Genomic DNA, 14,731 nt, shown 5'->3' with positions numbered 1-14,731 from the left:
GGCATGACTCCAGTGCCTGAGATGACTACAACACATCATGCTATCCCACTCAACTATTTCCTTTAGCCAACAATGGAGATCAGATAAGGATTGAAGCTGTTGGAAGGGAGGGAACAAATAGCACGTATAAGGATGAGAGAAGGAGACTTAGAGCAGAAAAATGGGGAAGGAGAACAAGCCCACCCCCAGCACACTCTTCGATGGAAGTGGAGGTCTGAGTATATGCTGGAGACAGCTGCCAAAGAACACTAGAAAGATATACAAGGCCCTATGAGGAACAAGGTAAATTCAAGGCAACTTAAGGGAGAGCAGGGTCAGCCTGTCCCCCAACCCTCAACTACAGCGAGACCATTCCAAGATGGTTACACTCAGATATTGGTCTTTAGGTTAATTATTCAATGAAAAAAATAAAGGTCCTCTTAAGGAACACGGTTTGTGTGTATGACATCCATAAGTTGGGTGTTCATACTGGAAGAACTGGGGAAAGAATAAGCTGGTTTATTGGAAACGTTTAGAGAACTGATGATATAAATCTTTTAACTGGGTGATTTAAATAAAAGAAAATATGTAAAGAAACAGATTAAATTCAACATTCAAACTAAATTTTTTCATTCGCTTACTACTTACTCTTTCATTTGTTAAATACTTATTGACTGCCTGCTATATACCTGGAATTAAACTAAGTGCTGGAGTGTTCTAGGTTAAGACTGCTCAGAAAATGTAGAGTAAATATATGAATGAATGGATGGACGGAATGAATGAATGAATGAATAAAAGTTTAGCAAGCAATCACGTGAATTAGAGAAAATGAACAACATGTACAATGAGAGCTTGGCTAGCTCTCTGCAAATATCCTTGGCTGAGTTAGGAAAGCTCAAACCTACAATTCTTGGCCCTTTCTGATAAACCTCTAGAGATGTGAAGCCTTATACTCAAGGTCAGGTAATCTTTCGAGTTTACCTGTGAAGCTACAGTATTCATGAAGTGTTCCACAGCCAACCGGACTTTTTATTAAAGCACATGAGAGAAGATCCTGAGTTAAGAATAGCTTCTGCTCACAAAATCCATCTTATAGGCAAGCAGGATAATCACAGACAATGCTAAGGAAAAACCCTGCAACTTCTGGGTTTTTTTTTTTTTTTTTTCCAACAGATGTTATCTGTACAAAGTTATCAGTTGACAGAATTCAAATAATTAAAACACAGGGTAGTGCACTTATTTATTTATGAGCTCCAGCACTTCCTATTTGACAACCTGAAATGTGAAGATCTTAATATGAGCAATTATAATGAAAATAATGTAAAAAAAACTATATACTTTTTTTATACAGATTAAAATAAACACTTGCTTCTTTTATACTACAATTCAATAAAAATGGGCCCACTATGTTTTAAAAAAGCCACAGAAATACTCTTGTTAAGACGTGAAGATGCCATTACCATGCACATGCAGTTGAATGTGCTGTTGTGTTTCTCCAGCTGCATTGGTAGCCACACATGTGTATCTGCCAGCATCTTCCGTGAGGGCTTTGGCAATTTGTAGAACTCGACCAGAAGACTGTATCTAATTGGGATCAGAAAGTATGGCAGCATTTTGTACTTTATACTTGGACTTGAAAACATCTGCTGAATAGACAAACTCATTTAAATTTATAATATCTAGTTATATTTTTATGCCAGTATCTTAATTATCTTTTGATAGATTAGAGCCAGATCACTTCATCATGCACAAGAAAATAGACTATTTTGATTGAAAAGCTTTTTCTTAGTCATCGGAAAACACAAAACAGTGTTACCTAAGGCAAGCCTGCTGGTACAGTCATAAAACTCCACTGAATAAAAGACTTCAGCACTGCAACTATGAGGTATGTGATGAAAATTTAAGCTATTTGAAAAAAACATGGTTACATTTATGTAACACTTCATAAATAGTTTTAAAACAATCTTTTTTGATTAAATGGTCATGGGGGCCAGAAAAACAATAAAAATTATAAAATATGAGTAATGGAAATGCAGATAAATTTCCTTGACTGGTTTTCCTTATTTCCCTCTTAAACGCATTGCAGCTAGCCTCTACCCTTTTGGAACTGGTGATTCAGTGGTTATTTTTTGAAAATGATTATTCAGAGGTTACCAGTTAACTTCTAATCACAGCATGCAGCAGCCTAGGCAGTGAGCTCATACTCTCCTTCACCATCTACAGCATTTGGCGTTGCTGACTTCCTGCTCCTTCAGTCACTCTGCCCTCTGGGAGCTGACGGTACAGCATTCCCTCGGTTCTCATTCTCTGACTTTCTTAGTAGATTACTTTATGGAATCTGCTTCCTCGTCCTGTCCCATAAACAGGAAACTTAGCTTTCTGATAGTTTTCATCCAAACCCATGGCTGTGATGAAGAATCCCATGCAGACTCCTAAATTTACAGCATTTGCCTCAACTTTTCTCCTGAGCTTCCAGCTATCTGCTGGACAGGTCAGCACATGAAACTGAACAATCCAAAACAAAGCTGTTTTCCTGTATTTCTAAACCAAATTCTCATTGCGTGTTTCCAATCTTGTTTAATGGCACCAGTCATCTGGGTTTCACAGCCCACATGACCCTCTTAGTAATTATACCACTCTGTGTTTCTCAGACCCCCTGTCTCCATTCTCACAGCCACTGTGGGATTATAATGGCTCCTTAATTTATATTCCAGTGTCTCCAACCTCCCGAACTGTTAATCTGCCTTGCATACTGCTGCCCGAATAATTTATCTAAAATGCAAATTTGATCCTTTTACCAGTCTCCCTTCAAAGCTCATTCATGGCTCCCTACTTTGCCCAGAATGAAATCCAACTCAGCAAAGCCTTCCAGGCTTACCGCATTCTGACCCCATATCATCTTCTCTCCATACACTCCCACACAAACTCCCACGTAACTTATTCTTCATCCATACTGCACTAAACACGTTAAGCAGCACATTCATATACTTATATTCACTTCTAGACTTTTGCATACGGCCTTTAAGTGCAGTAATTTCTTAAGATTCCCAACTAGATCATTTTTTTTCTATTTCTTCTTACTCTTTATTCTGCCCTTGGATTAACTCAACTATGTCCATACATTTCAAATATGATCTGTGTGCCAATATCCCCAGCCAGAACTATCTTTTGAGCTCCAAGACCATATATTCAATGGTCTACCTGGCAACTCCACTAGTTTATTTCAAGGTCAACTCAACACCCAGAAGTCTAAAACTCAAATCACAGTTATTCCCCCTCAAACTTATCTTCCTCCAAAGTCTCCTTTCTCACTGGATGGCATCACTATTTATGTACGTGTGTAGATTAGCTTCCTACTAATTTTTCTTGATATTCTCCACTCCCTCACCTTTCATCAACAATCTATAATCAAGTCCTAATGATTTAACCAATAAATAACTCTCAAATATATTCATGTATCCTCATCTCTATGGCCAGCATGTGAGTCCAAATTTCTATCTTTTCTCTTAGACAAATGCAAATAAGTTCAATTGATTTCCACATATCTACTCTTGACTCCTACAATTCATTCTCCAAACGGGCCTAGGTAACTACTGAAAATATAAGCCTGATCATGTCATTCTTCTCTTAAAACTGTTCAGAAATTTCGCACTGTGAAATTCGCAAAGTGAAAATAAAATCATTAACATTACTTAAATGCCTCCCACCTGTCCTCTGGTCTCCTCTAATACCATTTCTCCCTTGCTCTTGGTTCCCTAATCCAATGGCTTGCTTTCACATTCTCAAGAGGTGTCATGCTCCCCTTTACTTTAAGTTGTTTGCCCATGCACATCTTCTCTGAAAGATTCTACTCACCTCTCTTCTATTAATTTGCCCACTTAACTCCATATGTTCTTCAGATCTCTGCTTAAAGACTTTCTCCATAAATTACCCTCCCTCATGCTGTTGGAGGAGGTCACTGAGAGGATGTGACCGCAGGGATGACCCGTGAGCTGGACTCAGGCATTTGGAGGTTCCTCATCGTCTCCCCATTTTTGGAATGTGCATTCCATCTTCTTTCCCAGTGCTAGAAACTGCCCAAGGACGCAGCCTTGAGATAGTAGTGTGATGTTGAGACCATCTGGACGCGATATATGACTGAACCCAGTTAAGACCTCTATATAAACTTTTAAGATTTGGTGGGCACGTGAGGAGATCTACTCATCTTGCAGTCATCCAAGACAAGCCTGGCAAGTAAGTTCCCTTGCTTATTAAACCTGCCCCCTACCAATCTGGAGTGCTGTGCCTCTTTCTTAGATCTCTCTCCGCTCTCTCTGAATAGGGGGCCGATTTCAGATGACACCCGGGAAGCTCCAGGGGTTGCAAACCAACACACTCTCAAAGGCTTTCCTCATTATCTGTCCTTATACCTCTCTATTCTGTCTCCTAAAATTACTCACCACAGTTTGCGATTATGCTTTTGTACGATTGTATGATAAATATCTGTCTCCCAGGTAAACAGCTGTTTACCTGCTCTGTGTTAGAAGGCTACATATTAAATGTTTTGTTAGCGCAAATATGTGAGATTAGTTCCATTGAATTTGGAAAAGGAATGATAAATGAACAGATATCCATCACTTCTGCCGCCGGGAGAAGAACTTGGCACATCCCTTGTTCCTGAAACCTACCTCAAGCAAAGCTCAAACCCACCTTAGTCAATTAACTTGACCTTAGTAGCAAAATCTATTAATTATTTTAATTGTATCATGTAGATTACTCAGGTTTGCAATCTACCTATTTATTAATTCAACAAATATGTACTGAGATATAGTTATATGCCCGGGACTATACTCAGTATGAAAGATACACAAGTGAACTTATTCATAGAGACTGAGTCTCTGCCATCATGATGTTTATAAACTAGACTATGTTTTTCAAGAAACCATTTCACTTAGGTTTATGTATCAATAGATATAATTCTACCTTAATCCTGGTCAATGGTGAATATACTGAGGATACTCTGACTTACTTAGTACTGATGAACTACTCATCCATAAGATACTAGTTTTTAAATAATTAAAACAGGCATAAATTGAAATAATAAAAATACCAACCACTATGTTAAAATTAACATCATTGTTAAGTTATTAGTCTTTAATTAATTCCATTTCTCAAATCAAAATATTAAGTTAAATTTTGAAAAATCCTAAGGAAAACACGTATTGTTTTAGTACATTTCCTGCAAAATCTATCCAACAGGAAAATCTATAATTAAGAAAGGAGAATATGATAGCTCCATATATAGCTTTCTCATCTTGGGCAAAATAATATTCATACTTACTTTGAGGTTTCCTTGGGCAGTGTTGACAGGTTGGCCCTCTTTTAACCATGTAATGGATGGCTTTGGAATGCCATTGGCTATGCACTGCAAGGTGATGGGCTTATACCTTACTACAGCTCTCTCAGAAAGCCCTGAGAATTTGATTGTTGGAGGAACTAGATTTAAGAAAAAGAGAGGAGAAGAAAGGAAAGAAGGAAGAAAAAAGGAAGTGAGGGAGGGAGCAAAAACTATAATCAGTGGGATCAAACACTTAAAAGTCTGTACCCAAGAACTTGAAACTTCAAAATTTAGAAAAGGGCAGAGGCCTATTTTAACAAACAGAATAATTTCATTCCATGCATTTCACTTATACCTTTTAGCAATTTTAGAGATTACTTATTTCTTAACTATGGGCCTCTAATTCTCCAGAGAATAAGTGAAGTGTATTTACAGCAACTGCAATCCACATGTATGTTTGGTTTACAACCTCTTGGTGTGTTTTCCCCATCTACTATGACCTGCCCTTTCTCTAGAACTGCCTCATTAAATTGGGGTGGGTTTCCAGTACCCATATTTATACCACATGACTCTGTCCCCAGCAAGGCTGATTAAATCCAGGATAGTAACTTGATTTAAGCTGGGCCTGCCAGATTCCCTCCCTCAAGAATTGGAATTGAGACTGAGAAACAGGATTAGCTGTATTCCATCAAAATGCAGGAAAAAAACCAGTCCGCCTGGGAATAATGAAGTTGATGTTCATAGAAACCTCTACTTGTGGCTTCCAAACACTCTCCAGTTTCTCATTCCAGTCCCTCCCTTCCCAAGGTCTGCTGGCAAGTGAGATACCTAGTACGCTGGCAGAGGGTTGCTTCTGTCATTAGACTAATGGTTCTAACCCTACTGTGCCAGTTCCATGAGTGCACTTATGTGCCCTGGATCCTGCATAACACCCTCAGCCTCCATTTCTGGAAATGACTTTATTCACACTCCCTCCTGTTTTGGCTGAACCTCTGAACACTCGTATCCCCCCTTTATCTGAAATTTGCTGCCTGTCTCTTCTATCTTCTTTGATCTCATTCCTCAGACCCTCACATTCTATGCAGAATATACCTCTTGCCATTTAAATTCTGTCTCAGTTCATTCACATGATACCTCTTGGTTAAATCTTCTGTGTTAGTAAAGTGCCTTAAAATTTTCCAATATCTAATTCAAATTTGATCCACATTCTCTCTCAAATTAGCACTACTTTCCACAACTCAAGATTTATCCAGATTACTGAGCTAAGTTCTGAGTTAGATACTGAAACAATGCAGAAATGAATTTTCAGTGAAATGCTCCTTCTTCAGCATACCATGAACAGTCACTTCAAATTCCTTCTTGTGGTCTCCAGCAGTGTTCGTTGCTACACACCGATAAAGGCCTGTGTCTGACACTTGAGCCTGGGCAATAACCAGTTTGTGTCCATTTAGTAAGATCTTGAATCCATCCCTTTCATCAATTAGCTGGCCATCCTTCAGCCACCTACAGAAATAAGGCATATTTTAAATAACCATGTTCCTAACTATATCTTAAATAACTATGTTTCTTGCTAAAGCAATCTATCTATCTCGGAGGAACTACATTTATTCATATATTCGACTTATATACTTATATATATATGTATGTATATGTGTATATATGATACATTTATAAATATGTATTCTCAGTTATGTACTTGCCTAATTTCCCATCTGCTCACTCTAATAAAATAAACTGTAAATAGGGAAAAGAAAAAGGAAACCTAGTTTAACAAAGAAGCTGGCATATTATTGGAACCCAAGAACTATGTGTACAGTTCTTCATTCTTCTATTAATGCTGGGCTACAGAAAGAGGCAAATGCCCCTACATATCACTCACTTCAAATGTTTAAATAATATTAACCAACAAAACACACATCATCTTAAAACATCTGTAAAGTAAAACCCTAAAATCATATAGCATTATAATTTTTAATTTATTATAAATTATCACTTTCCATTTAGTTTTATAATCATGTGTGAACATATTTTAGCCCCAAAGTTAGCTGAGTATCTGTTCCTTTGCATATCCCATAGCACTTTGGAAATGAAAGATAAGTATTCAAGAAATACTTTGTGAATGAAGGAATGAGAAAAAAAGTATTGGTAATCATATATTCATGTTAACTTCCACTATTCCTTAATATGTCTGGCATACTGCTTTAAATTCCGTTGTTCATTTAACATTTCAGTGCTTCAGGAAGATCTGACAGATACTGCTTAATAGTCTGTCTCTATGAACTGAAAATGTAATTTTTAAGAGCATATAACGAAGTCTTCTAATTGAGATTTATGGGCCCTGTGAGTATCAAATAAAAGTTGCCTTGAATATAGAGTACGTCTTTTAAAAGAGGGATATAATTAGTATAGTTTTATAAATCACTTTTGAATGACACAGAACCTCTTTCAAGATAGCTCTAAGACACTCAAATAAAGAAGTGGGAGATATTTAGAAGACATACCAAAACCCTTACATGATAGTTGGCAGAGGAGAGCCTGTCACTTGACAATCTAGCTCCAGTAAGTTATTAACCATCACAATGAAGTAAGACATTTCGTCTCCTCCTTCTATAGCTGGTGGCACTAGAAAACAGCAAGGATGTAAAATACAAGGAAATGTTTAGAAGAAAAAATATAGCATCACTTTAAGCAATACTAAGTTGCACTTAGAAGGCTGATAAGTATCATGGTCATTTGGTACATGAAGGAGACTTGAAATGTACTGCAAAATACCTTTTACAATACATATTTGCCTCGATCAATAAATATACTTTCGACACACTGTGAATTTTTCTCAGTTAATCTAGCACTATGGGGCTGATGATGCCATCAAAACATAAAGTTGATTCATATTTTATGTTGCTTATTTTCATAAGAATAAGATAAGGGAACCTCAAAACTTGGGCCTGCATTGAAAGCCTTCAATTTATAAAGAAATAGAGATGTAAGGTTACAAGATGACTTTCCAAGTGCCACAGACTAAGTTTCCTATTGTTTAACACAGTGCTCATGACAAGAGACCATGCTGTCACTCACTACAATCAGATATTGTCACAAATGTAAAAAGGCATCTACCTACTTACAAAGCGTACCTATCAGGGCAAGTGGAAGATTTATGTGGGTTTTTAGATCTTGGGACTCTGGTGATCAATTCACCACTCAGTAATGTGTAGTCCAGAGTTGAACAGATCACTAAACCTTCTCTAAGACTGTTTTATTATTCCATGAACACAAAAGCATTTAATAAACCAGTCAGGTTTTGCTATGAATATGAGAATACAGGTGGCAGCATCCTCATTTACCTAAGACGTCAACTTCGTATTTGATTTCCTTTTCCCCTGCCACACTGGTAGCCACACATGTATACTGTCCCCTATCGACTTCTAGGGCACCCATGATTTCTAGTTTCTTCCCACCAGCTTCTATGCGGATGTTGTTACTCGCTTTCACAGGTACACCGTCTTTCAACCAGGTGAGAACTGGAGGAGGGTTGCCAGCAGCTTTGCATTCCAGTGTCAACGAATGAGCAATAACCACTTGCTTATTGAGAGGGGCAGCCAAGTCACCTTCAATCATTGGAGGAACTAGGTAGAAAAAAGTAATATTTCAGGCAATTCTTTAAAATCCTCATGAAATAAAGGGGATTCTTTTCATTTTTAACTCACGTAGTTTGACTATAGAAACTACCTATATGTCCATCTCCCCCTAAGCTACTGAGGAAAGAATTTCTTGGTTCAGCTTATCTGCCATTAGTCTAAATATTGTACGATACTCTATACTGTGTCTGGCTTAAAAAGGACAAATTGGAGAGAATGAGCTTAGTCCTAAGAACTACTTTACCTTCTCCATAAAAATCAAATGGTCTAGATTCCCAAGTGCCATAGGCAGATGGTTGACTGAATGAATGGGCCACTTCTTGCTAACCTTAGCTTTTTAAACTATTTTTCCAAATCATGAGACAAATTCTTCTAATTCCAATGTATGCATATCGAAGACAACCCAACCCAACAGGGATTTATTAGTGAACAAATTGCATGTTGCCATATTAGAAAGCATAGGCAGAAAAGTACATAATTAAAACATATATTTTTTTCCTTACCATAGACATCCACATGGAACGATTTTTCAGCAGTCCCAGCAACATTGGTTACTTGACACTTATATGTTGCCGAATCAGAGACCTGTGCTCGAGGGATATGAAGAAATTGTCCTTTATCGATATAAAGTGCTTGTGAGCTGGATATGATTGGTTGGCCGTCTTTATACCAAGTAATAGCAGGCATTGGAAGTCCCCGTGTTTCACATTCCAGTTTAATTATGCTGTTGATCAGTGCTGATATTTCTGTGGTGACATTCCCTCCTTTAATACTAGGTGGAACTACAAAGGATTTCAGAACAGAAACAAGTCTTCTAAGTTTTAGCATCTGCATCAAAGTCTCAAACGCTATAGATATTGAAATAATGCATTAAAGTAAATATGAATTAAAGACAATTAGGAAGTCTGTGATTTACCTACTGATAATTAGTTGCCTGTTTTATCAAAACAATCTTCATCACTGTCCTTTTGGGTTACAGATGTCAGTAAAAGCAGAAAGTCAGTTTTCATTTCAGGGGTTCATTTAAGCCCAATAGATCATATTACAGTAACTAAGAAAGTCGTGTTTAACAAACAAAGCAAAACAAAATAAATCCCACTTAAAGTAAATACAATAAGTTTGAAATGAGGCCAAGGGAGCAAAAATGTCAGATGAGGTACAACTGCATGCCCTCTCCCCAGGAAATACAAAAGGCCTAAGTGCTTTCAGGTCCAGCTACTGGTAATAGCTGTGGAGTCTTTAACTTTTGCTTCTTCTTACTTTTTTTTTTTTTTTGGAACCGCCACATTACAAAATAATGGGTATTAATTCCCTGTGCTGTACAAATACATCTTTGTTTTTTATCTTTTTTTTTTTTTTTTTTTTTTTTTTTGGGACCCGCCACAGAGAGTTCATTCACTCAATTATACTCATCTAATTGGCTACATGTGTACCTTTCATAATTCAGTAACCACATGTCTGGCCTCTCACACCACATGAGGACTCTGCTGCTGGAAAAACACCGCCACTGACTCAAGCCCTGCTACATACTCTGAACACGATCATTCCAGGATTATGCTATCACTGCAATAACTTAAAATAAAGTAAATGGCATGTGCCTGAACTTGAGTGCCTTAATTTTTTAAAATAAACTTTTAGTTTAGAAGAGAATATTTTTCTTATGCTTGGACTAGGGTTATGGGTTTTGGAAGCACAATCACGGAGTGCCATTCTCATCAATCATATCAAGGGTACACACTATCAACACAGCTTATCACTGATGATGTTGACCTTGACCACCTGGTTGAGGTAGATTTTGCTAGGTTCCTCCACTGTAAAGTTACTCTCTTTTGCCCTTTTGAAAAGAATCACTCTTCCCAGCCCATATATATGAGGGGGAGAGCTATTCTACTTCCTTGAGAGGGGAATAGCTACATAATTTATCTGGAATTCTTCTGTAGGAGAGATTAGTCTCTCTTCTCCAATTTATTTATTTATATCAATATGCACTCATGGAGATTCATTTTATACTTTGGGTATAATCCAATACTACATTATTTATTTTATTGTTCAAATTGTTCCAGTTATGGCCTTTGGGAGCTATTCCAACCGGCCCTATGTCCCTTTGACATACTCACATCATATTATTTTAGTATTTTCTTACTTTCTGGACCTACTACATGCTCCAGGCTCATCTTTATACTCTCTGCCCCAGCCTTAGAATTAACTATTTCTCCTAGAAGCTCTGGTTCTTTTTAGTGGAAAAGAATATTAGAAAACAGTACCTAGATCTGAGTGGAATTCCTTCATGTTTTCTGATAATTGTTCTTAGAACTGGTTCATAGTGACAAACATTAATATACATATTTTTTTCCTCACACATAAATGAAGGCAAGATCTACTATACAGGCATACTTCATTTCATTGTGCCTTGCCGACACTGTATTTTTCACAAACTGAAGGTCTGTGGCAGGCCTGCACTGAGCAGGTCTACTGGCACTATTTTCCAACAGCATTGGCTCACTTCCTGTCTTTGTCACATTTTGGTATTTCTATCAATATTTCAAACGTTTTCATTATTATTATATTTGTTATGGAGAGCTATGATCAGAGATTTTATTTTATTTTATTTAGTGATCATGATGGATTCTTTAATAAAAATATCATTATATCTCTTTTTTAACATCTTTACTGGAATATAATTGCTTTACAATAGTGTGCTAGTTTCTGCTTTATAACAAAGTAAATCAGCTATACATATACATATATCCCCATATCTCTTCCCTCTTATGTCTCCCTCCCTCCCATCCTCCCTATCCCACCCCTCTAGGTGGTCACAAAGCACCGAGCTGGTCTCCCTATGCTATGCGGCTGCTTCCCACTAGCTATCTATTTTACATTTGATAGTGTAATGCCACTCTCTCACTTTGTCTCAGCTTACCCTTCCCCCTGCCCATGTCCTCAAGTCCATTCTCTGGGAGGTATGTGTCTTTATTCCCGTCTTGCCCCTAGGTTCTTCATCACTTTTTTTTTTTTTAGATTCCATATATATGTGTTAGCATACAGTATTTGTTTTTCTCTTTATGACTTACTTCACTCTGTATGACAGACTCTAGGTCCATCCACCTCACTGCAAATAACTCAATTTTGTTTCTTTTTATGGCTGAGTAATATTCCATTGTATATATGTGCCACATCTTATGTGTCTATTCATCTGTTGATGGACACTTAGGTTGCTTCCATGTTCTGGCTATTGTAAATACAGCTGCAATGAACATTGTGGTACATGACTCTTTTTGAATTATGGTTTTCTCAGGCTATACGCCCAGTAGTGGGATTGCTGGGTCATATGGCAGTTCTATTTTTAGTATTTTAAGGAACCTCCATAGTGTTATCCACAGTGGCTGTATCAATTCACATCCCCACCAGCAGTGCAAGAGTGTTCCCTTTTCTCCACACCCTCTCCACTGTTTCTAGATTTTTTGATGATGGCCATTCTGACTGGTGTGAGATGATATCTCATTGTAGTTTTGATCTGCATTTCTCTAATGATTAATGATGTTGAGCATTCTTTCATGTGTTTGTTGGCAATCTGTATATCTGATCAGAGATTTTTTTTTTTTTTTTTGCGATACGTGGGCCTCTCACTGCCGTGGCCTCTCCCATTGTGGAGCACAGGCTCCGGACGCGCAGGCTCAGCGGCCATGGCTCACGGGCCCAGCCGCTCCACGGCACGTGGGATCCTCCCGGACCAGGGCACGAACCCGCGTCCCCTGCATCGGCAGGCGGACTCTCAACCACTGCACCAACGGGGAAGCCCTGATCAGAGATTTTAATGTTACTACTATGACTTGCTAAAGGCTCAGATGATGGTTAGTATTTTTTAGCAATGAAGTATTTTTAAATTAAGGTGTGTACTTTTTTTAGACATAATGCTTTTGTACATTTAATAGACTATAGTATAGTGTAAACATAACTTTTATTTGCACTGGGAAACCAAAAAAAAATTTGTGTGACTCGCTTTATTGCTTTATTGTGGTGGTCTGGAACAGAACCTGCAATATCTCAGAAGTATGCCTGTAATGTGAGGTAAATTTGATGGTGGAATAATTTTTGTATAAGGTGGTTTACTATATAAATCAGAGCAGCCAATTATGGCCCATAGGCCAGGCATCAAGATGCTGAACCAAGCACAGTTATTGCATTTTTAAATGACTGGAAAAAATAAAAATAATGATAATATTTTGTGACATGTAAAAATTATATGAAATTCAAACTTCAGCACCTATTAAGTTTTATTGGAATATGGTCATGCTCATTTGTTTATGTACTGTCTATGGCTACTTTCACTTCTACAATGGCAGAGTTAAATTGTTGCAATAAATACCAAATGTGGTGTTCTCATTGCTTCTCACTGTTGCCCAGCTCACCATAAATTTCAGTGACACTATTATAAGCCAACAGCATTTCAAGTGCCATAAATATCACCATACCATGATATTTTACTTTACTTTTATTACCAGTGCATACTCCCTATGTCAAAACACACAAAAAAAAGAAAAGTAAGCTTTAAAACGTGACATTTTTAAAGCACAGAACAGTGTGGATTATTTTGTTATTATGTTCAATGGCAAAGCACTGAGTTTATTTTTTAACAACACTATAGCTGTTTTGAAAAAATACAGTGTACACTAACTCTATTAGCCTAAGCACTCATCACAAGATATCCCATTCAAAGAAAAACAACCAATAAATTAATATAAAATGGAATGTCTCATTAGGCAGAATTTCTTCACAAAGATAAAAAGTCAAAATGAGGCTACCATCTAAGTTTCTGAAGTGGCTCATTTGTTAGCCAAGGAAGGAGAGCCATTTACCAACAGTGATTTAATTAAATCAAGAATGATTGGGCTTCCCTGGTGGCGCAGTGGTTGAGAGTCCGCCTGCCGATGTAGGGGACGCGGGTTCGTGCCCCAATCCGGGAAGATCCCACATGCCACGGAGTGGCTGGGCCCGTGAGCCATGGCCTCTGAGCCTGCGCGTCCAGAGCCAGTGCTCCACAATGGGAGAGGCCACAACAGTGATGAGGCCCGCATACCGCAAAAAAAAAAAAAAAAGAATGATTGCATTAGCAAACAATTATGCCTAAACTAATCAATTTGTTTAAGATGATCAGCCTTTCCATAAGAAAAACTGCTTGAAGAGTTGAGAAAACTGACAGTATCAATAGTTTTTCTTTTTAAGGCAACTTTTCTGAACAGTATTCTTGGCTCTTGACAAACTGACAGATGTTACTGATACTGCTTAGCTGTCTTTTATTTGAGGAGTCAATGCCACGTTGAAGAAACTGAAGAATTAGTCTCTAAGAATAGTCTGCATGGAACAACTACAGACAAAAATATTTTCAAAGAAGTTGAAAAAGCACTAATTTATTACAACCTGAAGTGGAATCTGCTAAGATGTGCTACAACTGATGGTGATAAAAATACGTATGGGGCAGGAAAAGGGTTAGAGAAATTTACAAATTTTCCATTTTAAATTTATTAAAATGTAAAACTCTAAAAGTCTATCGTTATTCCTTGTACTATTCATCAGCACTTGTGTAAAATATTCATGTGTTATTGAAACAGAACTGTCCATGGGGTATTTTACTTGCTCTTATGGACTTAAATATCATCAGTTCCATGAATTTCTGTCAGAAGTAGAAGGTGAATATAATGACTTTTTCTACCTTATAGCAGCTTAATGTCTTAATGGTGGTAAAGTTACATTTGAATTTTTGGAGCTTAGGACTGAGACTGAATTTTTTCTGAATGAGAAT

General features: G+C 37.5%; 1 protein-coding gene across 1 annotated transcript in view; it reads right to left on the bottom strand.

Annotated features, from left to right (window-relative positions):
* HMCN1 (hemicentin 1) overlaps window positions 1-14,731 on the bottom strand; it is a 543,624-nt gene that overhangs the window by 233,772 nt on the left and 295,121 nt on the right. Inside the window, 6 exon segments of the mRNA XM_007451144.1 lie at window positions 1,440-1,563; window positions 5,300-5,454; window positions 6,630-6,799; window positions 7,810-7,918; window positions 8,638-8,919; window positions 9,435-9,713. Coding sequence (XP_007451206.1) covers window positions 1,440-1,563; window positions 5,300-5,454; window positions 6,630-6,799; window positions 7,810-7,918; window positions 8,638-8,919; window positions 9,435-9,713 — 1,119 coding nt within the window.

This window comes from Lipotes vexillifer, unplaced genomic scaffold, assembly GCF_000442215.2.
Source record: "Lipotes vexillifer unplaced genomic scaffold, Lipotes_vexillifer_v1.1 scaffold343, whole genome shotgun sequence".
In the NCBI taxonomy this organism is placed as follows: Eukaryota; Metazoa; Chordata; class Mammalia; order Artiodactyla; family Lipotidae; genus Lipotes; species Lipotes vexillifer.
Note: the sequence above shows the minus strand (reverse complement) of the source record. Positions and strands in the feature narration are given on the sequence as shown.